Source organism: Kockovaella imperatae (genome assembly GCF_002102565.1).
Source record: "Kockovaella imperatae strain NRRL Y-17943 chromosome Unknown BD324scaffold_13, whole genome shotgun sequence".
Taxonomy (NCBI): Eukaryota; Fungi; Basidiomycota; class Tremellomycetes; order Tremellales; family Cuniculitremaceae; genus Kockovaella; species Kockovaella imperatae.
The window spans coordinates 582554-607896 of NW_019028953.1; the positions used below are offsets into that span (position 1 = coordinate 582554).

The following is a 25343-nucleotide window of genomic DNA, read 5'->3' on the forward strand; positions in this document are numbered from 1 at the left end:
GTTACTATTGAGATAGGACCCTCAAGTAGGATGGGTATATACCTGACAGAGGCGTGAGTACATGCCTGTTCGATTTCGCATTCAGCCGAAGGCATCTCACCCGGTATTAACAGGCATGCCCGATCCCCCTTTTGAAAGTGAGGACCAGGCTCATTCGTCCGCCGAAGCTTCGAAGCACCAAAGATATGCACGGGTTGCGCGATGTACTTGCTGAGAATGAGAGTCACCGGGACATTTCATGATTCAGACGCAAACCCCTCCTCACTGACTGCTTTTAGCCAATTAATAAAGATCAGAACGTCTCCGAATCTCAACCGACAGTGAAATGCTTGGCAGTGCCTGGTGAAATCCTTCTCCTTTGCGGTGATCATGCCCCGCATGCTAATCCCCATATCTGAACGCTTAATATCCTCAGACCCGTGGCTCCCCACAAATCAGCCTGCACAGGCTAATACAGAGCCTGCTGACGATATAAAGTCTGAGGCCTGCTACCATCTAACGCCCTTTGCATCAGAACGAGCATCCCTCGCGAGATGATTGCCCTTATCCGACTCGTGATTGCCTTTGGGGCGACTGCCCTGACTGCTGCTGCTCCAACACCCAGTCTTGAGCTGGTCTCTCGATCCTACATCAATCCCGACTTTGCCAACCCCTCTGTTGGACCTGCAGCCATCTCTCTTGATCCGAACTTGATGCGCGACTCCTGCGTCAGCACCACACAGCTCGTCGATGGCCGAGTTTTCTGGATCTGCCGTGACACCCAGATCCTCACTGAACAGGACATCACTCGCGCTTCGTTCCCAATTCGATCCAGTGCAAGTTGGTCTAACGTGACGATTCTTGGCGCAGATCTGCAGAATGTTCCACCAAGTCAAGGCCAGCAGCAACTTACCGCACCATTCTCGAAGCAACTCCTACAGTACGGTAATGGTCACAACGGGGCATACTTCCCCTACGTCCAGAATGGTGACGAGTGTTCAGCCGACGGCAATCAGTACGGTAGTTCGTGTGAAGGTGCTCAGGTCGTCCTGTATCCCAACGCCCCAGCCTACGTTGTAAACAGCCCATCCGGAGCGACATTCATGACCGCTTTTATCCCAGTCGTCAACAGCACCAATGGATACATCAATCCCAACTTCCAATGTTCCCTCTACTTCTTGACATACAACCACAATGCCGATCCCAACGTCATGCCGACTGTGAACCTCATCAACGAAGGATTCTTTCCCAGGGGCGCCTATTGCTATGGTGCCTACGGGGGCATCTCGAATCCTTCGGACGGCTATCTTTACCTCTATGGACAGGAATTGAGCGCCCGCAGCGTAGGCTTGGCGCGGGTCCCACTGGGCTCTTACCTGGATATATCGAAGTACACCTATTATCGAACCGACGGTACATGGACCAGCACGCAGCCCACCATCAATACCACCTCCACCAACCTCATCGCCTCAGTACCCAATGAGGGCCAGGGCACCTTCTTCTACTCCACGTACATCGGCCGGTACGTCTGGGTGGGTCAGACACACATCGGGGCGTCTGATGGTGTGCATGTTGGTGTATCCACGTCGCAGAACCCATATGGGCCTTGGACGACGGTGCAAGATATTGCAGTCCTGCCCCATGGAAACCCGTATGGGTACACGGTGGCTGCTCACCCTGAGATGTCTCAGAACTCCCAGTTCTTGTACGTCTCGTACACGGCCTACCAGCAAGTCAACGGGGTGTCTTATTATACGATGCCCTTGTATTTGTTCCAGTGGTCTGACTCGTCTAAATTTGGAAGCAACTAGGTGTTTATCTAGATGTAGGTTGAACACGACGTGTGAGATACTCTGACGTGGTAACGCATAGGGGATGGTAGCGCGTGTTTTGTTTTCTCAGGAGACACGGCGACTGGCACTGTGCACGACTTGGCTTGTACTGAACTATGAAAGAATCCACCCGTCCATTCTGCTCCGGGCTTTTCCTACTCCTTGTTCAAAAGAACGGCTCTGTATCTGACCTCACCCGCCTCAAGCTTACTCATAGCCTCCTTGATACCTTTCTCGTTGAGAGGGAATGTCTCGGTGACGGGTTTAATATCATGCTGGCCGGCGAAGTCGAGCATATTCCTGTGTACTGCTCGGGTGCCAACGATTCCACCCTGGACTTTGATGCCATTTACCAGAAGAGGCATGTACGGGAGCTCGAATTTGCCCGGGTCAACTGAGAGGGGGTAAATTCCGGCTTGTCGATCGAGAATGGGCAACAGCTTTTCCCAATCTGGCTGCGCCGAGGTGGTGACGATCAGCCGAGTGATCTTCTTCTCCACTTTGAGTTCTTTCGCATTCTTCGTCGCAATAAACTCGTGGGCTCCAAGCTTCATCGCTTCATCCCTCTTGCTGTCCGATCCCGAGATGGCGACAACTCGGCAACCTAACTTGGCAGCGAATTGGAGTGCAAGATGTCCAAGACCACCGACACCCATCACGGCGACCACGTCTGATGAGCCCACACCTTGAAGAGCGTTGAAGACAGTAGATCCAGCGCACTGCAGCGGGGCAGCATCAACGTCACTCAATGAGTCGGGAATCTTGAAGAGGAAAGTCTCTTTCCAGACCGCTTGACTTGCGAAACTGCCCTGGTCGAGATCTGCCTCGGCATACATGGCTCGGTCCGGGCAAAAGGTCTCCCAGCCTGTCAGACAATGCTTACAGCCGCCACAGCAGTCATGCTCATAACCCCAGCCTACTCGGTCACCGACTGTAAGTTCTTTGACCTTGGGTCCGATAGCCTCCACACGACCGATACCCTCGTGTCCAAGGACCATGTCCTGCGTTTTGTAGTGCAGGTCTTCGAGTCAGTCGCAGGCTTCGGCAGATCACTAACCTGTATAGCATAGCCCGGACGCCGTGATCTTGACAAGGACCTGATCGCCCTCCAGATCGTCCGACTTGGTGGTCGAGCTCTTGACAATGGCCCCGTCCTTACTGCCTTTGAAGACTGTGAATGTGGGCATGTTTCTTCGTGGGAGGTGATTGAGGTCCTTCCGAGAAAAACGGCAACTTTATATACACTAACACCAATTGACGTCATGCAAGTACGGCGTTTGCTCATGTGGCACTCCGTCTGTTTACTGAGCGCAGATGCGCATGCATTGCTCTAAGATCGCTACACTTCTCGATATCTCTTCTTTCTTAGTCTCTCTTCTTCTCAGGTAGAACATTTATCCAATGACATTTCCATTACCGCAATATGCTTGAGGGCCGCCCGCACAGCCGCCCTCCCAGTAGCCGTCACCTTGGTTTCTGACGTAACCTGATCCGTCATCACGTACGCAGTAGAACCCTCCGCCGACATTCTCCTGGTTGGGAGCTCTATAGATGTTGACGTACGTGTCATAATCGCTGTTGGAATAGCCACAGTTACCGGATGGTGTGTTCCAAACGCTATACTATGGGTGATGTGAGTGTCATGAGAGTGCCCAAGTCGGCCTCTACTTACTGCGGTGTGGGCAACGTTCTGCCAGATGGCTACTCGTCCGTTCGGATTTCCATCGCATTTGTACTTTTGGCCTGTCTTCCAGCTTTCTTGGACTGAAAAGGCAGGCTGGAACCACTCGGCAACTTCGCCTGGCTTGAAGTTGCTGTTCGAACCGACTTGGAATCCGATGTTGTATGAGTTTGCCTCGGTTTCATCCACAGAGCAGTTGCCATTGCCGCAGCTGATAGGTTCGCTGATTTGAATATGATAATAGTTCTGGTGAGGGTCTCCATCTCCAGGACTGCCATCGCTTGGGTTCGTAGCAACTCCGCGGGAGACAGAGCAACCGCCAGCCCCATTGGATCCCCACCCGGAAGCGCCTTGTCGACGCGAGAAAGCGCCTTGCTGTTTGCCCTGGATGTGGGGTGGTTGGGGACCGAATGCACCCTGCCTGTAGCCCTGAAGGTGAGGTAGGTCGGATGCGTCGTAGGTTGGAAGAACGATTGTTTCGGCAGCAATAATAGCTGCAAGCAAGGGTAGAGTAATGATGCTGAACATGTCGTGCTGGGTATTGCTGGTGGTGTTGGGAATCTGACAGTCCAGGAGCGCACATTATATAGTGTTACGAGGATCTGTGACACCAGCTCATGCGAAATCACACTCCACTAGGAGCATCGACCTGCTGTATGTAAGGTTCGGCGATGAGACTTGGCACGTTTGTGGAATCTTCGGATTGTCCAGGGGATGTAGACCAGAGGCGCCCCACACGAACGGTCAGCGATCTGGATCGTCGGATTGATCCACATCACCGATCGAAGGGCGAATGAGGCGGTAAGCGCCACCCTTCCAAAAGGCAACATTCCACTCGGAGCATAATTTGAAATGTTGAAAAGCAATAATACTTGTAATAATTATATCGGGGTGGTGTGAAACGTGCGCTCGGCCTTTACGGCGAGGTGATCTGAAAAGATCAGAACAGGACGTGCATCTCACGCTACGCTGATCTCTCCACAAACGATCCGAGATGATAGCCCGATCCCATCGACCATGACGAATGGGTCAGATGTAGGTTCGTATAAAGCGTAGTGGTGATTCGGGATTGTACGTATTTGCTTCATAGTGAGGCGAAGTCTTCTCTTCCTTAGGCCAACAACACATATGATTCCTACTGTCCAGTTTCTGCATGGTTCCTGCAAGCAGTCCCAACTGATACTTCTACGTGCATCAATGCACCCCGACATGGGTTCTTGTGCGAGACGTTACAGCGACGCATTGGACATCACACGAGTTTAGCAGCTACAGGAGAAGTCCTGGGCCGGCTACCGCATTTTCTTTGCAACTGGTCATCTCGTGGTTTTCCCCCCTGAAATACCTTTGAAATGTACTGGGCGGCCTTGGCCGACGCCGCGGGGTTTGATCCGCGGCCCTCTTACCAAGCTAAATAAGACGAGGAACAATACATGCTCCACATGTTCATGATGCGCAAAAGCTCTGACTGACGTACTGTCGACGGGATATTTCTATTGCATTACGATCGAGAATGGTAGATGTCGAAGCGGATGCGATCGCTGCATCCTCTCAGCAGGCGCAGCGTCGATCGTGCCGTCGGTATGTGTGTCTGCAGATTTCCATGCCTTCCCGGAACCCCTACATCATCTTCTTTGTTGGGGTCCAGGTCTAGTGGTCCCGAGTGATGACTACACCTCGATTAGTGCGTATCTATCCGAAACATCCTTCCCGCTTTCAGGCTCGGAAGGGCTGCCTATCGACACTAGTACCAAAAACCGGAACCAAACCTATCGAGAACTTACCACAAGTGGTGATCGGAGATTACGACATTCGCCGATGTCTTCCCGGTCGATCCCTGATCGGCGTCTGTAGTTCACAATTTTAGAACTCAATTTCAATCTGCAGCTCGGGTCGGAGATTTCATACTATCGTAGTCCGTGTCCTCCTGCGCCTGGGGGAGGGAGCTTTGGTGCGATGGGGGAGGAGCTTTCGTACCATCCCACGGCAAACGGGATGTTATTGAAGACCAGGGATGGACCTCCTTGATGCGGGATAGGACTTGCGTGCATGGCCTCAGACAGCAGTACAAAGATATATAAAGCCGCAATTCGTTAACGATGATAACAACCCCTATTCTGTCTCACAACAACCTTACAATATGCTCAGCTTCGCTCAGACCCTCACCTGCCTCTCTCTCCTGGCACTGACCGTGTCACGAGCGGTGCCAGGCTCAGAAACTCATCCTGTCAAGCGAACATTCTGCGCACTCATCGGCTGCGATGTTAATCAATACTGCACAGAATTCGGTTGCGTAACCTGTGACGCTGGTTCGTCTCCCGTACAGGAGGGAGGTCTCCTCTGCTCCCCATGGTTTGATCTGGGCTCTGCGCCATCTTCCACTACTCAGCAATCCTCCTCGCCAACCTCTGGCTGGAGCTGGAAAAAGTCCACGGTGGACGAGCGTACCTTCTTCTGCACTGGATACTGCCAATCGTGTCCGGCTGGAACCTACTCGTCTGACGGGTCACCTTGTCAACAATGTCCTTGGGGTGAAACCTCTCAGCAAGGAGCAAGCTCTTGCTACCCTATTCCCAGTAGCAACTCGCCCTCCCCCTCGTCTACTTCTTCTACAATGTCACCCATCACATCTACGACAAGCGAAGGCCCCCGCCCGACCCGATCATCCTCACACATGGTCACTCCGACTAGCAGGAGCTCTTCTTCCAGCACTCCGTCGCCCAGCACTACCTCGACCAAGACTATCCACTCGTCGGCCGCCTCGTCGTCTGCGAAATCCACGAACAAAACTTCTACTGTGGTCGTGCTTTCCTCTTCTACCAAGTCTATCCAGTCCAGTGCTATTTCGACCAAGTCTGACCAGTCGTCTACTCATTCCAGCAAGCCAGCACAATCATCGATGCCCTCCAAGTCTCTCCAGCCATCGTCTGCTTCCTCCGCCGCGCCTAGTCAGTCCTCTATCCCATGCGGGGGTGGCAAGGTAGAGAGCGGCAAGTGTGTCTGCCCCGGCTGCTCGACCTTGATCAACGGACAGTGCACATGCCCCTGGGGACAAGAGCTCTGGAATGGTCAATGTGTCTGCCCGTCTGGACAGCACCTTAAAAATGGTCAATGCTGTAACTAGTTTGATGGAATGAAGTGATTTCGTAGAAAGATCTTTAGCCCTCACGTAATTGCTGTCCCCTTTGCATCCCATTCTGTCTAAATGCTAGAAGACTTGAGCTCATCGGCCAGCATCATATACGTGCAGTGTGTCACAGCTAGAGGGAAAGAAATGCATCGATCTCGCCAGACCTGGAATACCTCTAAATACCATCATGTACTGGTCCACGGTCTCTGCTTATTGAACATGGTGCTTATTGTTCTCCAGACCTTGCCAAGACCGTTCTCGGCCGGGACAGAGCTCTTATCCATCCCTCGTAACACAGTGTAATTGAGGTATAATTGAGATTTGTCCAAGGGTGGGAGCACCGGTTGAAGTCCGCGGCAAACAGCTGAGAACAACTCACCAACTACGCCGTGGTGCAAATGGCTGTTGTGGGCATCACAAACATTGGGTACAAGCTCCACGTTTTGAGCGAGCCCTGGAATTTTCAGTCTCACTCGGCAGCTTTGCTGCATCATCAATGCCTCATTCGTACCTTTTCTTCTAACTTTTCCTTCCCGAGAGAGTTGGATTATCCCTCGAGGCGGTCGATTTGCTCTCCATCGAAGCGCCACCAAGGCGCATCTGCACGGCGGTTAAGCCGTTACTGCCGAAGCTCTAAAGAAGAGTTATAATGGCAAGAACTTCACCGATAGACAGGGAGAAGACCGGGACGAAACCGAGAAGTCTGTAATCATGACGTGGCTCATGGAGAGAGAAGGGAGAGTCGCGGGTCTTCCTGCTCGTCCTTCCGTTCAACAAATCTGAATCACTTCATGTTGCAGTGGCTTTCAATGGCCTCTTCGATGGCTAATCCCCCTCCGTCGTGTGATTCAGGATGTAAACAAGTAGATGACTATCGGTTGGATGCTCTGTCAGAACCTCCGGAGCCTGATCCCAAGAGGGTCTGTCCGATGGATCACGGCGCACATGCAGGACATGTCCTGCCAATGCGCCGCAAGCCATGAGACACGTAAGATCGGATGTGACCGTCGGACTCGGCTCCGAGTTCCACCGAGCGCATAGGAACTGAGAGGATTTACGTACGCCTCAATGGACCACGCCTTCCGGTTTACCCGGAGTGAGAGGCAAAAGATGGTTCCGACGGTCCGATGGTGCCGATGGTTCCTGATGGCTGGGGAAATGCAGAAAGAGGAATCCACAGGCATTCATCGAAATCACAATTCGCTTCCACAAAGCCGTGAATGATTTGCCTTGGCTGAATACGAACGACCATTACATGGGTCGCGTGAGCAATCCCGGCGCTCCTCAAAGCTTGCCTTGTTTTGCCTTGTTCTTGTTTTGTGCTATTAAAGTCTTGCCAAGGCACGGGCAAAAGAAAAAAAAATCGCCCTCACAGTTATTAATAGCAACGGAGGTTGACTGAGCCGAGTGCCTGAAAATCATGAGTTCGGTGGATTGACCATTGAGTAGGTAAATAAAGGTGAACGAGGATCCAGCCCATGGCGCCCAGTGTCTTTCGGATGAGTATCCAGCTCGGAGAAAGTTGACAAGAACGCATGCTCACGTCGATGGATGTGTCATTGTCACTTCGGAGGCTGAAAAGATGGCCAGTCCAAGCCAGGGGGGACACCGGATGGAAAACGGATAGGCAACAAGCACAGTCTCGACACATATATAATGCAGCTGTCTGTTCTATCTCTCCGACATCCAAATCCTTCTCCCCTCCCTACCTCTCCCTTCCCTCACCTCATACTTTCTCTTTCCTCCGCGTCGCTCATTCCCCTTGGTCTTCATGCTCAATATCCCACTCTAGTCGCTCTTTTACCAATAAGTTTCTCGGAGCAGAATGAGATTGCCAAACTTCACTCTCCTAGCCGTCTTAGCAGCTATAACTCAGGAAGCATCAGCCTGGCCAGCACAACGGAACAAACGAGACGAGGCGACAACTACAACCACTGAGACTGATCACATTACACAGGTGAGTCTAGCCGACAGGTGTTCTTCATCGCAAATATCGCCCGCCCCTAATATGTCTAAAATCATCCTGGCTCACGTTGCGACAGACCGACTTCGTCACCCTTACCCAGATCGTTACCGAAACGGCCTATGTGATTGATGTCGTAAACTTCCCAACCCCAATCACCACTATCCAACCGACTGGGACGGCCTTATCTGGAGCTGGCAACAATGTCAATGGTAATGGAGGCACAGGGTCCGGAGATTCCAATGGGTCGAACGGATCCGGTAGCTCCAATGGGTCTAACGGATCCAGTGGCTCTAATGGGTCCAATGGGTCCAATGGGTCCAATGGGTCAAACGGCTCAAACGGCTTAAATGGCTCAAATGGCTCAAATGGATCTAATGGTTCCAATGGCTCAAATGGCTCACTCAGTTCCGGTGGCAATGGTGGTACTGGCGGTAACGGTGGTACTGGCGGTAACGGCGGTACTGGTGGCAACGGTGGAACTGGTGGCAATGGCGGTACTGGTGGCAACGGTGGAACTGGTGGCAATGGCGGTACTGGTGGCAACGGTGGAACTGGTGGCAATGGCGGCACTGGTGGCAACGGTGGAACTGGTGGCAATGGCGGCACTGGTGGCAACGGTGGAACTGGTGGCAATGGCGGCACTGGTGGTAACGGTGGAACCGGTGGAAATGGCGGCACTGGTGGTAACGGTGGAACCGGTGGAAATGGCGGTACCGGTGGTAACGGTGGTAATCCGTCTCCTTCAGCCACTACCACGACCTCCAGCTCCACCTCTACCGCGACTGGAGGCCCGACTCTGTTGCCTTGTGGCTCGAAAAATCCAAACTCGACGCACCACCTCGTTCCTGGTTCAACAAGTAACAACACCTACTGTCCTACCAACAATACCGCACAATATGTCTTTGCCGAAGCCAATATCACATATCGATTCCCGACTGTCGTCCTGCCTCACTCTGCGTACATCGAAGAGATTGACTGCGAGTCCTACGGTCTCAACGTAGTCTTCAACAACGAAGGGGCGTTCAACTTTGCAAAGACCAACTGGAGCACCAACGGAGATGAGGGCTTCCTACTTGTTACTTACGCCCTACCCTGCAACCTGAACGCTACAAATGGTACTCACGTCTTTTGGTTGGTCGACAAATTAGACTTCATAACATCCAATCTCACCGTGATAGTCGATGCTCGGGAAATTGCCACAGAAGATGCTCTCGGACATGTGAGTCTGACCCGGGGTACATTGTGTCGGATCTTGACGACGTTTTTAGGTCAGCCTTGTATGGGGTCAGAGTGGAGTGCCATTCAACACTGGCAACGGCACGGCCAGCACACCAGGAGGTGGTGGAGGCAAAAAGGGTCCAAGCACCGCCGTCTACAACGGTACGAATGCTGCCGCTTGTGTCACACCCCCAGTCAGCACGTACAAGGGTCTTCCGGTCATGGGATGTGGACCCGACTTTGATCAGAACCTTGACGATGAGATTGGTTACTTTGACTTTGGTCCGAACAACAACACAGGCCTCAATAGATTTGCTCCGGGCCTCAACCTTACTTCGGCTGGCGTGGGTCGCCGATCCAGTATCATTACGGAGAGATTGCTACGTCGAGGTCTATGGGGCGACATCGGAGATGTACGTCGCAGTTATTTGTTTATGGCTTACTGTCTACTCAGGCGCTCTCAAGCTTCGGACAGGATGTGGAAAACGCAGCAAGCCAGGTTGGCTCCGATATCGTCAGCGGAGCCGAAGACGCCTGGAATGCTGGAGTCCAAGCTGCCGGCGATCTGGGGGATCTGGTTGGTGGGATATTGTCCGGTAGCTACACTACACCCAGCGGCAACTTGACCATCAACGAGGGACCTTCAAACCTTACCGACTCCATTTTCGGACAGGGCGATTCCTATCTCCTCTACATCGCGCAGAAGGAGACTGAAAATGGCAACGGGGAAGCCTCGATCTCCATGTACTGCGTCGACTGCGGGGTCCATGGCTATGCCGAAGTCTCAGGTACCATCGGCTACTCACTTCGTACGTGACGTCTAAGAGAAGAGGGCTGATGACATCAGTGCCACCCAGTCTAACTCAAGCGTCCCTCAATGTCAATGGTGCTTTCCATGCAGGACTGAGCATCGGACTTTTCGCGGAAGCGTCGTACACGGACACATACTCGAAGAACCTCATCGATATTCCTTTGCCTGTGCGTGTTCCTATACTCCGCCCGCTTGAGCCTCATCTAACCTTGTCAGGATGCTGGTATCGTCATTCCGGGCATATTCTCTGTTGGAGCCACGATCACTCTGGACGCGCACGCCACCCTCGACATTGAAGCTGAGGGAGAGATACTTCTCGGTGCTGCGCTCGATATTCCGGACTATTCAGCTGTTCTTGACGTCGTGGGCGAGAACAGCCAAGCCAATGGCTTCACACCGATATTCACGAAGACTGTCGAGGCAAAAGGCAAGATCGGTGCGAACTTCTCTGTTGCCCTGCCGGCTGAGATTGGATTTGGATTGGCTATTCCTGGTGAGCTTCTTCCTTCTGCTTGTGACAACGGTCGGACATCAATTAACTCCCACCAAGCGATCGACTACAACAAAGAAATCGGGCTGAGAAACACCCCTGAACTCACCGCGTTTGCCGATGTCCAGATATCAACAAACGCCTCTGAGAGCGAGGACAACAAACTATGCTGGGGCATCGGCGTCGAAGACCACTTCCAATTCGATCTTTTCGGAACCCTGACCGACCTCGTGCCCCCCTACGTCCAACCAGATCTGTTGGGCGGCTGCTACAATATCACTATCCCTACGTGGAATGTAACAACAAACCTCACCACGCCGATTGGTCGCAGTCTGCCCGCTCGAAGAGGTGATGTCCCCACCGACCAGAGCTCCGCAAACGGAACCGCGACAGCCCTCCAGGCAGCAGCGACAGGAACGGCCACTTCGTCCAGCAATTCTACCCATGCAGCGGGGTCTGGTGTAAATGGAACCATCTCGGGCAAATACGATAGCTCAAATATCTCCTATATCGCACTGCTTGACAGCACTGGGAAATACAACCTCGCCGAGTTCACAGACGGCAATTTCTACATGATCGAATCCGACCCTGACAACGTTTTCACCTATGCTTCTTCTGACAACCTGGTCTTTGGTGACGGTGAGGGTGACGTCTTCTTCTACTATCCCGATGAGATGGCCGCACTGGGAGTCAGTCGTTTCCGGCAGAATGACCTCAAGCACATCCCCCTGGGGGCCGATCTCATCACCCTGGCGCCGATCAGTGAGTGACGAGATCTCGTCGAAAGAATCTGTCACTGATGCTTCCCATGCAGACTTCGACAAGAAGGCCTCCACGCCGGGTATTTACCTTGGGTTCGATACAAGCGGCAACGCCTTCTATCCTGTTATTTGTGAGATGTCCGGACTTTCTCCCAAGATCTTCCTCGTCAAGGACTTGAAGACTGGTCCAACGACCCTCACAGACCCGGCCCTTCAATATGTGGTGACCGGCGGTGTGGTGGAGGTCTGCAACGTGTTGGCGTTGGCGTCCGTTTTCGAGGGGTTCTGAGCGAGGTGATAGGGTGAAGTCAGGCTTATTCCTCGCGGACATTAGTTCATTTTTCCTCATTATAATACAAATTCTTTTTTGGCCTTTCCGGTATCTATCCGCGGACTATGATGCAGTGTTTCGATCTCACAGTTCGTTCCATGTCGCCGCAGTAGGATTGAGTCGATACTGTTGCCTCGTGACATCACGTCAAGAGAGGGAGCTCAGTGAGGCGCGACCAAGGGCATACTTAGCAATCCTGCCCCTGAGACCAGCTTGTGTCACACCTATCACTGTGGGAAGGCGATGCTGGTGTCCATTACGAGTCCTTGTTCGCCACGGGATCAAATTACCTTCAAGTACTCACTCTCGAGACAATCCTTGGCTAGCGAGCGACAAGCTCACGACCCTTGACTGAGAGTTGTGGGTAGTGCACACTCCGAACCACGACGCACACCTATAACTTTGTCATGCGTTGTTCCAAAGGGAGTTCTCACAGACATCTTGACTTATTGTGCTAGCGATAAGACTGAGCACGAGTGCTGCAATAAGACGCATAGTGGCGAAGCGTATACGGCAAAAAAAATTACAAACAGCATTTCAGACTAATCTCAGAGATTCGACGAAAACTAGCCCATGATTTTCGTCCTAATTCCCGTCGTCAATTTGACCTTGCCATATTCCTTGTATTGACGAGATTCATTCTGTAAGGCTGCTAGAGCATTTGCCCGAAGCTGTGCAAGGTGTGGCCTGCCAAAAGCACCATCTCCGTTGCTCTGCATCAGAGTCAGATTCTTCTCAGGGGTCGACACTTACCAACGCCGGGGATTCCCGTACTTCTCAAGCACAAGACCTTCCTTGGTGATGATCAATACAGCCAATTGGTTCATGCCGTGCGGATAGCCAGCCTTCGAAGACACTGTGACTTCAATCGTACCTTGACCTTTGAGGAAAGAAGCGAGCTGCAGTTCTGGATCCACGGTGACAGGACCATCATACTTGGTGTTCTTTAGCATGGCAGGAAGATGCTCTGCTGGCTCTGCCGTGACGATGAGGGTCTCTCCTCCAGCCTTCAAAATGAGGTGACGTAACCGTTGAAGCTCTTTGACGTAGTGAAGACAGAAAGGGCACCAATGACCTCGATAAACTAAGACTCAGCAGGTGTTGCAATTCAAGCGCGCTCACAAATGACGAACAGAAAGCGGTGGGAGTCTTTCAGCTCCTGATACTTGGCCACTGAGTCGACGTCTTGAGTGAGGACCATGATGAATGAATTGACGATGAGATTGGTTGCGAGACATGCATTTCGGATTGACGCTGCCAAACTATTTATGCAAACAAATCCGCGCATCGGTCGCCGACGAGTGGCGTCGGCCTTTCCATGCGTGAATTGTCCAATACATAGATCCGCGTGGCATATTGACTGTGCCATCTTTACCCCATGGGCAGTGACTGTACACGAGCCGAATTTTAGATCTGCCGGGGGTGCGTCTATTTGCAAATCTTGCTAGCTCTCATGCTCCTGCTGTACAGCTCTTGGATCAGGCCGAGGTCTACTGTACGTGCGGACGAGGAACAAGTGTGAAGCACTCGGGATGTACATGATCCAATGGCCATCCGCCAATTTCGGACCTCGGTCTTGACGGTGGAGAATATGCTAGGGCGCGCCAAGCAGCAAGTGCTGGACAACGATGTCGGTTGAGGTCTGTGCCGTTGGTCCAGACAGGTACGTCATCCAGTCCAGTCGAGTATCTTGCGATATTGCAGCTCTAGACCGGTCAAGTACACGATAGTTATTTGAGTTTGCTGCTGGACCCTGTAGCGCCGGCTAGACACCGGAGATTTGAGGCCAGGACTATTCGCAGAGCAGCGCCGATTTGCGCACTGATCCTGAGACGGACCTTAGATGACTGGGTTCAATGGATACAACGCAAGTGCTCCGACAGAATCTCGTTTCTCCAGTGGCTGGTGGGCGGCTTGGTAGTCTGAGTGGCTGGGACAGCGGCCTTCGTGAGCGATGCCTGTTGAGGCGAGACAGGTTCTCGAAGAGTCACTGAGAATGCTATCCTGTAAGGTATGGGGAATGCTCCATCGCATTTAGTGCCTTTCCTTGTCAAATGTCAAAAGGTTTCTTCTGTGACCTTGTCTATTCACTTGGGCGATCCAGACACAGGAGGACCTCAAGCTGATGACGTGCCGACGCATTTTGCCTGGGGAGTGAGACCCTGTCCTGTACCAGTACCGTCATTGTTCTCGTATTGTCGCCTTGACGAGCGTGTTGGTAGGGGCACAGCCCGAAATATTGAATCAGCTAAGACAATACAGCCGAGAAAAGATTTTGAAACGTCCCCGAAAGACTCAGTGCTTTGAAAGGACGTTTTTTGCCCGCAGAAGCACAGCTTGCTGACATCTAGATATGTAGTCTGATCCTCCGGTACTGATCTCCTTCATCTCTCATCACGAGAATCTAGACACTTTGCTCGAAAAGCAGTTTTGTTCGAGACAGCTCCTATCGCCAGGCCGAAGGTGTGAATGGACGAGTCAAAGTACCAGGTGCGGCGGATTCTAGGAGAGGGAGCATTCGGTGTGGTACACCTTGCAAGGCGGATCAGCGACGATCAAGTGAGTCTCAACCCCTGTCTTTCATTGCCATGACCTCCTTGCATAGCTTGTAGCCGTGAAATCCATCCGGGCAACATTCCCGCGTTGGGACGAGGAAGTCAAGCTCTTGAGCGATCTCAAACATGCCAACATTGTCGAACTGTATGAGGTCCTTCAGTCTCCGAACGAGATTCGGATCGTCATGGAATACTGCAGTGGGGGAGACCTTCGTGATGTTATTATCCGCGCCGTCGAGGACAGGTAGCTTGTCTATCGATACCATGAAACCCTAAACTGATACCAGCGTGCAGGGAGAGGATCCCAGAAAACTTCATACGGCGGGCATACACTCAGCTGATGCTGGGCCTCCATCATTGTCATCATGTTTCCCGGCAAGGGCGTATCGTTCTGCATAGGGATATCAAGCCTGAGAATGGTGAGTGGCAGTGGGGCCCTATGATATCCGGCTGAGCGCCGTTACAAGTTTTACTCTCTTCTGATGGGACCCTCAAAATCGCTGATTTTGGACTTTCGCGGACTCTCCGTGAGGCGGAGTCTTCAGCCACTTCCTTTGTAGGTGTACGTGGATGGCTCAAAACCCATAGGCAGTCCTTTGACCAGAACCCGTACTCTAGGCTACCTTGCCCCAGTGAGTACAGCTGCTCAATATCCAGACGTAAAGACTCATTCTCATCGCGCCAGGAGCTCGCAGGGCGACAGAAGTATGGACCGAAGGTAGACATTTTCAGCCTTGGCTGCCTGCTATTCGAGCTGTGCACTTTGTCGTGAGATTGAAATCACCTTCCAAATGATGAAACTGAGCGCCTTCCTCTAGGCCACCAGATCTTCGGGCTCGCGGAGTCCATAGAGCGTCACGCCTCATGCTGCCAATGGAGTATTCTGTGGAACTGCGTTCCGCTGTGTCAGAGCTTCTGCACCCAGATGTAAGCGGCAGCGAAGGTGTCCTTGATGACAGTCCAGCCCGAAAGTTGGCCCTCGACAGCGGAGCTATTCACACGGACTCACTTTGCCTCATGGATAGCGGATGCTCAAAGGGGAGAAGCCAAGCTTCAGTGAGTACGGTGCGGCGCGGTCAGGCCACGTTGATGCTCCAGGATGGAGCAACGAAGCCTTGAGCAGATGAGACTCAAGCTGGAACGTTTGATGAGATCGCAAACTGCCAAAGAGCGGGCATTGGAAGCCAAAGAGATGAGCCTTGAAGCAGAAAAGCGCTGGTAAGAGTTCAGCCCTCCTAAGTTAAATTGATGTACACTTCAGTCTCATGCTGAGGGCATCTCGCTCACCCCCGATGGCAACACAAACTCCCCAGACGGCGTCACAGACGCCTGCCATCAAACCGGAGGAAAGAGCGGGCGCAAAGGCCACTAAAGCGATGAGGCCCCGTCCGTAAGCCAAGGCGGAGTGATTTCAATGTTTGGAAGTAGACTAGTCATGGAAGAGGAACAATTGCTTTACACTCAGTCGTGTCCTTTTTCATTGGGTCCTAGCTTGGGCAGCCTCAAGATAAAATTGTTTCCGTGTACCGGTCACGCCATGTGAATCCGCTTTTCAAACGGCTGAGTGACGGGAAATAATGAGCTTCGCGCGCGGTGGAGGGCTGTCGAGCACACCAGAGGTGAGGATCACAGTCTTTCACCTTCGATATACCTCAATCCTTCGAATCCGCAGTCTCTGATCATTATTTTCTCTCTTGGTCCGGGATCGCAACGATACTGCACTCATTCGAATTTCTTAGGTTTCGATCGGAGTCTAAGGTACGAAAGAGTGAGTCGTGTTTTGAGGTGGTCCAGAAGGCCGTTCCGGTTTTCACTGCCAAGTTGAAGTGGTCCGATGATCGCTCCTTTGGGTCCCTAGGTACTGTATATTGGTGAGATACTGCATCTTGGACAGATCCTTCGAGTAGAGCACATTAAGTGTTTTTAACCACCTCGACCACCCTCGGTGCGACTCAGACGGATCTGATTTACGCAAAGTCTTCCACAGGGATACCGTCAATGGTACTCCGCTCAGATCCTGCTTTATCGTTAATTCGTAACGGTCTGCCAACGTTCCGTTCCGCCTGACTCACATGTTTCGAGGCTTTGTTCCTCAATGCCTCTGGCTCGACATCCTCCGATTGCTTGAAATTCTCGGATCTTAGGGCTCTCTTAGGCAATTAACGCTCACTACCGAGCGTGAGACGCATGATAAACGCTGACACGCACGACGTGGAACAGATGGGCCGAAGACTCCTCAAGCTTCTGTCGACAGCTGGGCAAATGTTGTGCTTGGCCTGCATGGTCGCACTGTTCCAGCATGCCGCCAGGAACCACAAAATCGCAAAAGGTTCGATCGTCTTATTAACTCAGACCTGAATGAATCAACCCGTACTCAACTGCTCTACTGATATATGTCGAAATCTCAAGAGGTGAAATTCAGCCAAATTTCGAATCCCTCTCTACGCAGCCGGATGATGCATGCATGGAAAACTGACGGACCCTTGAAAGATCTTCATTTTCACAAAGTGAGAAATGCTTATTGGCCACTAGTCGCCATGCATGACTGATGCATCAGTGGGACTTCTACCACTTAAAAGGGCTCCTCTGAAGCTGTCAGAAGATATAAGAATTGACCCCAGTGACAAACGAAAGGGGGCAACTTTTGCCGAGATCTGACCCATGAGTTTTGAACGACAATCCCTCAAGAATTCAAGACCCTTGCTAACAATGGGTGGCAGAGGCTTGCCTAATTCCTCAGTCATCTGATTTATGCTACAATGCGCACCCAAAAGGTCACTCATGCCAAAGCGTAGATGGCGGTGAAAGTCCAGACGACGGCCCAAGGTGTCGGATGGAGAGTGATGCATCTCCAATCAGTCGTTTTCAATCATATCTCCGCGTTGCTCGGTGTCTCTCTTGTATCTCGCCCTGCCAGCGAACTGCTAGTATTAAAGGGAGCGGAGGCAGAACCAGTCGAACTGTAGGGGCGAAATTCGCTTCAAATGGGTGCTTCCCCCCGCCCCTGGTGATATCATATGTATTTCGAGAAAACCACGTGCTTGGATGGTTACCACACCCCTCCGGTTCCCATGCATTCGTTTGAACCCTGCCGGAAGTCGGAATTACTATCATCAACTTCACCACCTCGAAGATGCAGGCACAAGCTTCGCGTCCCATTCGCTCCCGCAGAGCGAGAGTAAGTCCCTCTCGCAACCTCCCTGACCGTCTACAGCGTGCTTGCGATGCCTGTCACCGAACCAACAGCAAGGTGATGATACTCCGTATCGTGCTGATCGCCCAGTGTACAGCTATTCACGGCTCAGAGACCTGTCGCACCTGTGCAGACTTTGGAGAGCCATGTACATACAATCGTCTCGCAAAGAGGCGAGGTGTAAGTAATGATCGGCTACCAAATTGACGGACTAGCCCAAGATCGATCCTATGACGGGCAAACGCCCCAGCTCGAACCAAGACGTCGACTGGAAATACGCACCGATAGCCGACCATTCACTCGTTGAGAACTTGGCAGATGAGTACCTGCGTATCGTCTATCCAATGTATGCGGTAAACGTGACTCGTGCTGATCGCTAGATTTCCCCTGTTCCACTGGCCTTCCTTCATCTCCAAGGTCCACAGACGACTGTACGAGAACGATCGGGCATTCTTTGCTACAGTCATGGCAATGTGTGCGGTGGTCGCAGGTCGCATAGAAAACCGCTCATCTCAATCCGTACTATCCTTGCTCACCCCCACAACCTCATCAGAGGCGTTCAAAGCGGCGGCGATATCGGCCATTCCAGTTGACTTGACTCTGGCGAGGGACTTTGACTACAAGCGGACCAAAAGCTTGCTGGCGATTCTCTGCGTACAGCTGGCCGATATAAAACACCTGCATATCCATTTAGGCGACTATATGACCTTGTCCCTTGCCTCAGGCTTTTACGATGAGCAAAGATGGCCCAATCTGCCCCCGCCCGAACGAGAGGAATGGCGGCGCTTGTTCTGGTCTACATATACCCTCGAAATCTTTACGGCAATCTCGTGGGATGGGATCGTTCGCCATCGCCAGTCGCAGACAAATGTGAGGTACCCGGTAGAGGTGGTGAACGATGATGCAATCTCGCCATCAGGATGTCTACCCGCGAGCGGTGTCAGTACCTTTATCCGAGGATGGAACATTACGACAGATTTATATCGAATCCTCGAACACTTGGTAGATCGAATGCGATGCACTCAACTCAGACCTTCGCCCTCGGGTGTGGCTCGTACTGACACTGTTATTGCCCTGTTCACAGCCCCTGGACCTTCAGTCAAGGAAATCCGTCAGCTGGTAGATGCGACGTGTGGACAATTAGGGCCCGAATTCCAACAGGCACACGCCATGACCGGGGATCTGGATATGGACCGATATGGATTCCAAGGTCGGCGCGTTTTGATTCTTTGCTGATGCTCAGTCGCCAACCTCACCCTCACTGCTCAAACAGCGTATATGATCTTAGCCACGGCCGACGGCTCCAGCATCGAGGAGCAATGTGCAGTCATACAAGAGCTATTGGGAGCACTATCTCTCATACCCACTGCGTACATTGCGTCTATCAGCACGCCCATGGTAAGACGACACGATATTCTTGCTGATAATAGCTACATCATGTAGCGTCCATTGGACACCTCCTTGGCAATGTCATCCAGTCGCCACTTACCCCTTGGGCGTTTTCTCAGGTCCGAGATGCGTTGTTGGGGTTGGCAAATCTCATCACTGGCCTGGAGGCGGCTATTGGCGTGGCTTTGGGCATCTCGTCCAAACTTAGAGCCCTAGTTCACAAGATCGACGAACGAATGGGCATGATGGCACATAACGGCGTTCATCGGTCTCACTCATGGAATGCATCAACGCAAGAAAGATCACACGAGTCAGGGCAAGATAATAGCAGCTCTGACCCTACGCTTCTCTTTGCTACGCCTGAGCAGCAAGACCAGCTACGTATGGAGCTTAGGGAGGATTGGCCATTCAACCTGGAGCATATTACGCAGAATGAAGACTTATCCATATTTGGCACACGGCAGCCACTGTTTGACTGGGCTTCATGAACTATGCATCATGCAATCTGTTGATGCGCATACTTTCCCTCTAAGTCACTTGCAGGTGGGCCATGATGTAGCACGTCACCGTCCCCATGCTCTCTCCACGATTTCTCCGCCGCTGCATTGAGCGGCGACGAGGGTATGAACAAGATGTTGATCGCTTCGAGTGATCTGTCCTTTGTCTCGGGGTAGAACAACCAAACGACAATGATCCACAGCAGGTTGAGCCCGGCGAAGAGAAAGTACGCTCGATTCTGCAATTGCGCAAAGATGCTGGGATTTGCCAACGTCGTGGTGCCCACTCCAATCGCCCATCCAGTCACGCCAAACCCATTTCCTTGAGCTCGCATCTCGGAGGGAAATATTTCTGTAGGTATCAGGAATGCGACTGTGCCCCAAGTTGACGCGTAAATGAGATTGAACAGGAACAACATGGTCACCGCTGCGGGGGCAATCCTGGCAGCAGAGTCGGAGTTGCGGCGTGAGGCCTCGTAAAGACCTCCAGCAACGGCGTTGACGACCACGAGGCCGAGAGCACCTGCCATGAGACATCGACGACGGCCAAATCTGTCAACGACGTATGCAGAGATGATCGTCCCAACGATGCCCACGGTGGACAGGCCCCCAGCGAGGCCATTCTGCTTGATCATGGAATAGCCAGCAGCGCTGAGAAGGATTGGCTGGACATCAGCTCCGCTAACACGCTCGAACCCACCGCATACGCAGTCACGGCGGTAATAGCGGTATACGAAGCCATGATCTGTAACCACAAGCACAGCCATGCCCGCCTCGCCAAGTGTGGCGCCGGGCTATCCGAGCGACCAAAGAGAATTTTGGTAAATTCAAATGGATTCGCCGGCTTGACTTGAGAGCTGACCGCAACCATTTCCTTGAATTCTCGATCGATCTCTGCACTCGGCGTCCGACTGCCCCTGACATGAGTCAAGACCTCGAGGGCCTTGTCTTTTTGACCAGAGGAGATGTAGTATCGCGGAGAGTCGGGCAAGAGCTTGATACCGAGAGCCAAGAGGATGGCCGGAAAGCATTGAAAGGCTAGCAGAAATCTCCACCTGACTGAAGATGTTCCAGCGAGACCATTTGGACCCTTCACAAAGCTTAGACCAAAGTCGAGCCAGTAGGCAATCGCTATTCCCAAGTAGTTGGCGATAAAAACAAGGCCGAGGAAGCGGCCACGCCCGTGGCTTGTCGATGTTTCTGATACGTAAACCGGGATGATAGCTGTCAGAGCACCCGTCCCGATGCCAGTGATGATTCGAGCGACGATAATCATGGCTGCCGACTGAGTGGCCGCCTGTAGGGCGCCGCCGATCATGGCGAAGAAGGACGCGCAAAAGGTCCCATTGATTCGGCCTACTCGGTCCGCCAACCATCCACCAGCAAAGCACCCAAAAATGGCACCGAGATAGTAAACAGAGACGATGCCACCTTGTTTGGTCACATCGGTCACTCTGCCATCGGGCTCTCCAATCTTGACGGTAGTGACGTAATCAGGCGACGAGCTAATGGTCAGCTTATCACTCTCGCTACTCACTTGACACCACCCATGACACCTTGATCATAGCCTTCGAAGAATATGGCGATCAACGAGAACGCCTGGATCCAAAAATTAAGTTTTGCGGGGGAGAGACTTTTCCAGTATGTTGTCGCACCCATGATGGGTCGTGGAAGGTGGAGATGCAAGAGCTGGAGTCTCCAACTATATAGGTGTAGCCCGTCGAGACCGGTAATGGCTACATCCCGCATAGCCAATTACCCATTTAGCCGTTCACCCAATGTTCCGCAAAGCTTTGCACATAAAGCCCGGGCTCTGCTGACGACAAAACACCAAGCTACCCACGATGCCAGCGTCAGTCGGAACCATGCTAGACTTCAATATCCTTGGTATGAATTCTGGAACGAGCATGGATGGCATAGATTGTGCCCTTTGTCACTTTAGACAAGACCATCCCGACGCGCCTATGCACTTTGAGCTGCTCGCTGTGAGTAAAGCTGTTTTATCAACGCTGATCCGGGCAGTACGGAGAGGTACCGCTGGCTCAACCGATCAAGAAACGAATTATGACCATGATTTTGGAGAACAAGACTTCACCTTCCGAGCTTTCCGAGGTCAATGTTATTCTGGGGGAGCACTTTGCAGGCGCCGCACACGAATTCACGAAATCGAGAGGCATCTCCCTTGGCGATATCGATGGGATCGCCTCTCATGGCCAAACGATCTGGCTACTTTCAATGCCAGAGCACGGCCAGGTCAAATCGGCTCTGACAATGGCCGAAGGGGCTATCATTGCCGCACGCACTGGCATTACCGCCATTACAGACTTTCGAATATCGGATCAAGCTGCGGGGAGACAGGGAGCCCCGTTGATCGCCTTTTTCGACTCGCTCCTTTTGCACCATCCCGAAAAGCTCAGAGCGTGTCAGAATATCGGAGGGATCGCCAATGTATGCTTCATCAAGCCTGACAAGGACGGAAAGTTGGATCAAGATGGGTATTATGACTTCGATACTGGACCAGGAAATGTGTTCATTGACGCAGTGATGAGACATTATACCGATGGCAAGGAAGAGTATGACAGGGATGGCCTTTGGGGAAAACGAGGCAAAGTGGATCAGAAACTTGTCGATGAATTCCTGCAGCGGCCATACTTTCAGATGGACCCACCCAAGACGTGAGTTGAGCCTTCAATAACCGACTCACCATTACAGCACTGGTCGTGAGGTCTTCCGCGACTCGCTCGCACATGACTTGATCGCCAAGGGAGAGAAAAAAGGACTCTCTCCAGACGATGTTGTCGCCACAGTGACACGAATCACAGCGCAGGCCATTGTAGATCACTACCGGCGGTATGCGCCTAGTCAGGATATCGACGAGGTGCGAGACATCGGAGTACGGCACTGATATTAGATCTACATGTGCGGTGGAGGTGCATACAATCCCAATATTACCGACTTTATCCAGAAGTGTTATCCCCACAGTGAGCCCCACCCGACGACGTTGCAGCTCATAGATAGCCAAGATTATGATGTTAGATGAGGTTGGTGTGCCGGGAGGAGCCAAGGAGGCCATCACCTTTGCCTGGCAAGGGATGGAGGCTGTGAGTGTGACTTGGGGACCCGCTCTGACTTGACAGCTCGTCGGCCGGTCTATTCCCGTCCCGACTCGGGTGGAGACCCGAAACCCGTTTGTTCTAGGCAAGATCTCTCCCGGAAAGAATTATCGAGATGTCATGCGGCGGGCAATGGCCTTTGGCGCCGGTCGATCCGAGCTGCCGTGGGTCACGGAGATGGTGTTGAACAAGGGGGGCAAGCCGATCGGTGCGTGAGCAGGATTCGGAGTTGTCATGGGGCGTGGAGTAATTCGGATATGCAGCAGATGGTCGGTACTTATGTGACCGATAAGCGTACGATGAGTCATTCGCCATTGATGATCGATGGCTTTCTCTGCAGCGCCCGTGTTGTGGCAGGCCAGATGGCCTTCCGGCTGCTGACACTCAAAAAACCTCCATGAATCGCCTCACTGTGAGAGATGAATGGGCAATTCCGTTGAACGGAAAGTCAGGAAGCTCTGGCAATGCTGACATCAGGTGCATTTGGCTCTAAAAGAAGTAGATCGCCTCTTGGTCTCATGCCTTCAGCCGATTGACTCGAACACTCACTGATTGTCAGCATCGATGTCAATTCGACTTGAAATCAAGATTGACCGAATCGGAAACCGATAGGCTCCATCGCGTGTTGGTCAGCAAGGCCAGGACATCAAACCGTATCTGGAAGGTCAAGATCCAAATGTGACAGTCGAAATATTTCAAGGGAACAGAGTCATCCCGAACATCAGCTTAGTGCGCTAGACCGATACCCGATTCACTTGCGATCAAGGCGACAAATGAGCACAAAGGCCTTCCATCGGTGCATAGGTTGTGCCGAACCATCGCAATCGGATTGCCACGACACGGCTCATCATTGTATTGACGGCTCCACAGGTCCCACAGGGACATCTCTTGAGCAATCATGAGATATGCGGGGCTTTGCAAAGGTTTGCTCGTTGACGTGGTCGCAATTGTCGGACTCGTTCGACGTTCGTGCGACTTAGCAGTGCTTCCCCCTTGTGCTTCACAGAAACCAATGCACACGGAGCCGTTTCGGTCCCTCCAAGCCCATTTTGACCTTGCCGTCTTGGACGAATCGTGCCATACACGTAGGTCGCCCCCTCGATGTCTGCAAATATCGCTAGGACTGCCTTGAGCTTGCAGTAGCAAATGTACTGGTCTCGTCGGAATTGAATTCCACTATCTATCAATTGCCTCCCGGAGCGAGGGTTCAAACGGTGATCAGCTTAATCGTGTATCACGACGGGAATTCAGCTGATGACGCCGGCAGGCGCCCCGCATCTCCACGCGGCGAGTTGTCGAGGTCCTCCAGGGGTGAAAGGGATCGTGGGCTTCCCCCCGAAAAAGTAACCTCACGGCACTCCATGGTCTCCCGCTGTGGGAGCCCCGAGATATTCCTATTAGAGCCGTAGAATTGAGTATGTCAGCATGGGACGAGCTTGGTCCCGTAGCGGGAGAATGCGGAAATTTACACAGGGCTGAGAGAAATTACGAACGATACGCGACAGGCGGCAGCCGTTTTGCCAACACGATGGTATCTGCCTTTCATGGGCCGCCCTCCCCCTTGTACTTGTCTTCGCCCTTTCCTCCCTCAAGCCCCCGCGATGGCGTATGTACGTTTGTGCGATTGCAGCTACCGAATGCAGAAACCAAGGCAGGTTCGATCGACCGGTTACTAACTGTTGCCGGAGTCTAATGACGCTAAAACTCGGAGCGAACGTACTCTACGGCCGAGACTCGGCAGTCGGCGCTAACCTAGTAATCGATCGGTGATAATCGGAAATCTGAACAACAAATGCTGCCAACCAACATTCCATGTACCTGACACACAAGCCACCCGGAATCATGCTGATGAATCCTTATCATGTCCCCCAGATCTACTCAATTGAACCGATTAGGTCCGACATAAACGACGAGGCAGAGGTGCATTCCTTGAACAGTCACTGATCAGTCTCAGGTGCCGCTATCAAATACCACTCAGGCTCGAGACGCGGCGCCCGGATGTGGCGGGTCTCTGAACGACTGTGTGAGGATGGCCAGGAGTGCATCGTCACCTGCGAGTTCGACACAGATCTGGACCGGATCCACTATGCATGCTGACTCGTAGCGCTGTTTGAGGCCAGCCTCATTCAACAGGAACCATCAAGAGTGGGTTCGATGTCTACGTTGGCAGCCAAAACTGCCCAGACTGTTCCCGTGCTGCAGCTCCTGAGTTAAGATCGCAGGGAGCTGACATCCCGTAGCGTCTACCTGACTGCCGCTGTGCCAGCTGGGCGCATGGCTTAGGGGGTTAGGGGGTTAGGGGGTTAGGGGGTTAGGGGGTTAGGGGGTTAGGGGGTTAGGGGGTTAGGGGGTTAGGGGGTTAGGGGGTTAGGGGGTTAGGGGGTTAGGGGGTTAGGGGGT

The 25343-nt window shown here is 52.5% G+C and overlaps 13 protein-coding genes across 13 annotated transcripts; 9 read left to right on the forward strand and 4 right to left on the reverse strand.

Moving 5' to 3' along the window:
* Positions 1-400: 400 nt before the first annotated feature.
* On the forward strand, positions 401-1857 carry BD324DRAFT_635365 (hypothetical protein). Its single transcript, XM_022016804.1, has one exon. It carries the CDS (start codon positions 534-536, stop codon positions 1788-1790), a length of 1257 nt encoding a protein of 418 aa, XP_021869098.1. The 5' UTR covers positions 401-533; the 3' UTR covers positions 1791-1857.
* A 109-nt stretch (positions 1858-1966) lies between these two features.
* BD324DRAFT_653112 (chaperonin 10-like protein) lies at positions 1967-2998 on the reverse strand (the record flags this gene model as incomplete). Its single annotated transcript, XM_022018610.1, has 2 exons — positions 1967-2832; positions 2869-2998. 2 exons carry the CDS (start codon positions 2996-2998, stop codon positions 1967-1969), a joined length of 996 nt encoding a protein of 331 aa, XP_021869099.1.
* Positions 2999-3205: 207 nt separating this feature from the next.
* On the reverse strand, positions 3206-4020 carry BD324DRAFT_653113 (hypothetical protein; the record flags this gene model as incomplete). The annotated part of the gene is made up of 2 exons (XM_022018611.1): positions 3206-3433; positions 3484-4020. The coding sequence occupies 2 exons, from the start codon at positions 4018-4020 to the stop codon at positions 3206-3208; spliced, it is 765 nt and encodes a 254-aa protein (XP_021869100.1).
* A 1609-nt stretch (positions 4021-5629) lies between these two features.
* BD324DRAFT_683292 (hypothetical protein) lies at positions 5630-6691 on the forward strand (the record flags this gene model as incomplete). Its single annotated transcript, XM_022019179.1, has 1 exon — positions 5630-6691. One exon carries the CDS (start codon positions 5630-5632, stop codon positions 6611-6613), a length of 984 nt encoding a protein of 327 aa, XP_021869101.1. The 3' UTR covers positions 6614-6691.
* Positions 6692-8296: 1605 nt separating this feature from the next.
* On the forward strand, positions 8297-8918 carry BD324DRAFT_635372 (hypothetical protein). The gene has a single exon (XM_022016805.1). It carries the CDS (start codon positions 8445-8447, stop codon positions 8712-8714), a length of 270 nt encoding a protein of 89 aa, XP_021869102.1. The 5' UTR covers positions 8297-8444; the 3' UTR covers positions 8715-8918.
* Positions 8919-9781: 863 nt separating this feature from the next.
* Positions 9782-12550, forward strand: BD324DRAFT_140973 (hypothetical protein). The gene is made up of 7 exons (XM_022012009.1): positions 9782-9804; positions 9854-10216; positions 10258-10612; positions 10651-10781; positions 10831-11107; positions 11165-11866; positions 11919-12550. The coding sequence occupies exons 2-7, from the start codon at positions 10025-10027 to the stop codon at positions 12152-12154; spliced, it is 1893 nt and encodes a 630-aa protein (XP_021869103.1). The 5' UTR covers positions 9782-9804; positions 9854-10024; the 3' UTR covers positions 12155-12550.
* Positions 12551-12653: 103 nt separating this feature from the next.
* Positions 12654-13426, reverse strand: BD324DRAFT_635382 (hypothetical protein). The gene is made up of 2 exons (XM_022016806.1): positions 13319-13426; positions 12654-13280 (listed from the first exon to the last, which is right to left on the reverse strand). Exons 1-2 carry the CDS (start codon positions 13395-13397, stop codon positions 12946-12948), a joined length of 414 nt encoding a protein of 137 aa, XP_021869104.1. The 5' UTR covers positions 13398-13426; the 3' UTR covers positions 12654-12945.
* Positions 13427-14973: 1547 nt separating this feature from the next.
* BD324DRAFT_635398 (hypothetical protein) lies at positions 14974-15872 on the forward strand. Its single transcript, XM_022016807.1, has 8 exons — positions 14974-14995; positions 15046-15170; positions 15219-15313; positions 15370-15383; positions 15437-15519; positions 15570-15678; positions 15716-15807; positions 15850-15872. The coding sequence occupies exons 2-5, from the start codon at positions 15092-15094 to the stop codon at positions 15471-15473; spliced, it is 225 nt and encodes a 74-aa protein (XP_021869105.1). The 5' UTR covers positions 14974-14995; positions 15046-15091; the 3' UTR covers positions 15474-15519; positions 15570-15678; positions 15716-15807; positions 15850-15872.
* BD324DRAFT_653117 (hypothetical protein) lies at positions 15616-16145 on the forward strand (the record flags this gene model as incomplete). The annotated part of the gene is made up of 4 exons (XM_022018612.1): positions 15616-15678; positions 15716-15807; positions 15850-15969; positions 16013-16145. The coding sequence occupies 4 exons, from the start codon at positions 15616-15618 to the stop codon at positions 16143-16145; spliced, it is 408 nt and encodes a 135-aa protein (XP_021869106.1).
* Positions 16146-16745: 600 nt separating this feature from the next.
* On the forward strand, positions 16746-17214 carry BD324DRAFT_635401 (hypothetical protein). The gene is made up of 2 exons (XM_022016808.1): positions 16746-16768; positions 16824-17214. The coding sequence occupies exon 2, from the start codon at positions 16939-16941 to the stop codon at positions 17107-17109; it is 171 nt and encodes a 56-aa protein (XP_021869107.1). The 5' UTR covers positions 16746-16768; positions 16824-16938; the 3' UTR covers positions 17110-17214.
* Positions 17215-17784: 570 nt separating this feature from the next.
* Positions 17785-19837, forward strand: BD324DRAFT_635405 (hypothetical protein). Its single transcript, XM_022016809.1, has 7 exons — positions 17785-17929; positions 17966-18001; positions 18035-18124; positions 18160-18290; positions 18325-19154; positions 19188-19342; positions 19375-19837. The coding sequence occupies exons 1-7, from the start codon at positions 17885-17887 to the stop codon at positions 19819-19821; spliced, it is 1734 nt and encodes a 577-aa protein (XP_021869108.1). The 5' UTR covers positions 17785-17884; the 3' UTR covers positions 19822-19837.
* Positions 19830-21489, reverse strand: BD324DRAFT_583144 (major facilitator superfamily transporter sugar; the record flags this gene model as incomplete). The annotated part of the gene is made up of 3 exons (XM_022013598.1): positions 19830-20495; positions 20531-21335; positions 21368-21489. The coding sequence occupies 3 exons, from the start codon at positions 21487-21489 to the stop codon at positions 19830-19832; spliced, it is 1593 nt and encodes a 530-aa protein (XP_021869109.1).
* Positions 21490-21695: 206 nt separating this feature from the next.
* On the forward strand, positions 21696-23159 carry BD324DRAFT_583163 (levoglucosan kinase; the record flags this gene model as incomplete). Its single annotated transcript, XM_022013599.1, has 6 exons — positions 21696-21815; positions 21853-22505; positions 22543-22708; positions 22742-22811; positions 22849-22931; positions 22968-23159. 6 exons carry the CDS (start codon positions 21696-21698, stop codon positions 23157-23159), a joined length of 1284 nt encoding a protein of 427 aa, XP_021869110.1.
* Positions 23160-25343: the final 2184 nt, after the last annotated feature.

Excerpts from the sequence above, each read along its gene's own strand:
- BD324DRAFT_635365 (XM_022016804.1), top strand. The coding sequence starts at position 534 with ATGATTGCCCTTATCCGACTCGTGATTGCCTTTGGGGCGACTGCCCTG.
- BD324DRAFT_635372 (XM_022016805.1), top strand. The coding sequence starts at position 8,445 with ATGAGATTGCCAAACTTCACTCTCCTAGCCGTCTTAGCAGCTATAACT.
- BD324DRAFT_140973 (XM_022012009.1), top strand. The coding sequence starts at position 10,025 with ATGGGATGTGGACCCGACTTTGATCAGAACCTTGACGATGAGATTGGT. Across the intron at positions 10,613-10,650 it reads TACCATCGGCTACTCACTTC|TGCCACCCAGTCTAACTCAA; the intron begins GTACGTGACGTC and ends TGATGACATCAG. Across the intron at positions 11,108-11,164 it reads ATTTGGATTGGCTATTCCTG|CGATCGACTACAACAAAGAA; the intron begins GTGAGCTTCTTC and ends ACTCCCACCAAG.
- BD324DRAFT_635382 (XM_022016806.1), bottom strand. The coding sequence starts at position 13,397 with ATGGTCCTCACTCAAGACGTCGACTCAGTGGCCAAGTATCAGGAGCTG. Across the intron at positions 13,281-13,318 it reads CCGCTTTCTGTTCGTCATTT|TTTATCGAGGTCATTGGTGC; the intron begins GTGAGCGCGCTT and ends GCTGAGTCTTAG.
- BD324DRAFT_635398 (XM_022016807.1), top strand. The coding sequence starts at position 15,092 with ATGCTGGGCCTCCATCATTGTCATCATGTTTCCCGGCAAGGGCGTATC. Across the intron at positions 15,171-15,218 it reads GGATATCAAGCCTGAGAATG|TTTTACTCTCTTCTGATGGG; the intron begins GTGAGTGGCAGT and ends CGCCGTTACAAG.
- BD324DRAFT_635401 (XM_022016808.1), top strand. The coding sequence starts at position 16,939 with ATGATAAACGCTGACACGCACGACGTGGAACAGATGGGCCGAAGACTC.
- BD324DRAFT_635405 (XM_022016809.1), top strand. The coding sequence starts at position 17,885 with ATGCAGGCACAAGCTTCGCGTCCCATTCGCTCCCGCAGAGCGAGA. Across the intron at positions 18,291-18,324 it reads CTGCGTATCGTCTATCCAAT|ATTTCCCCTGTTCCACTGGC; the intron begins GTATGCGGTAAA and ends GCTGATCGCTAG. Across the intron at positions 19,343-19,374 it reads CGTCTATCAGCACGCCCATG|CTACATCATGTAGCGTCCAT; the intron begins GTAAGACGACAC and ends TGCTGATAATAG.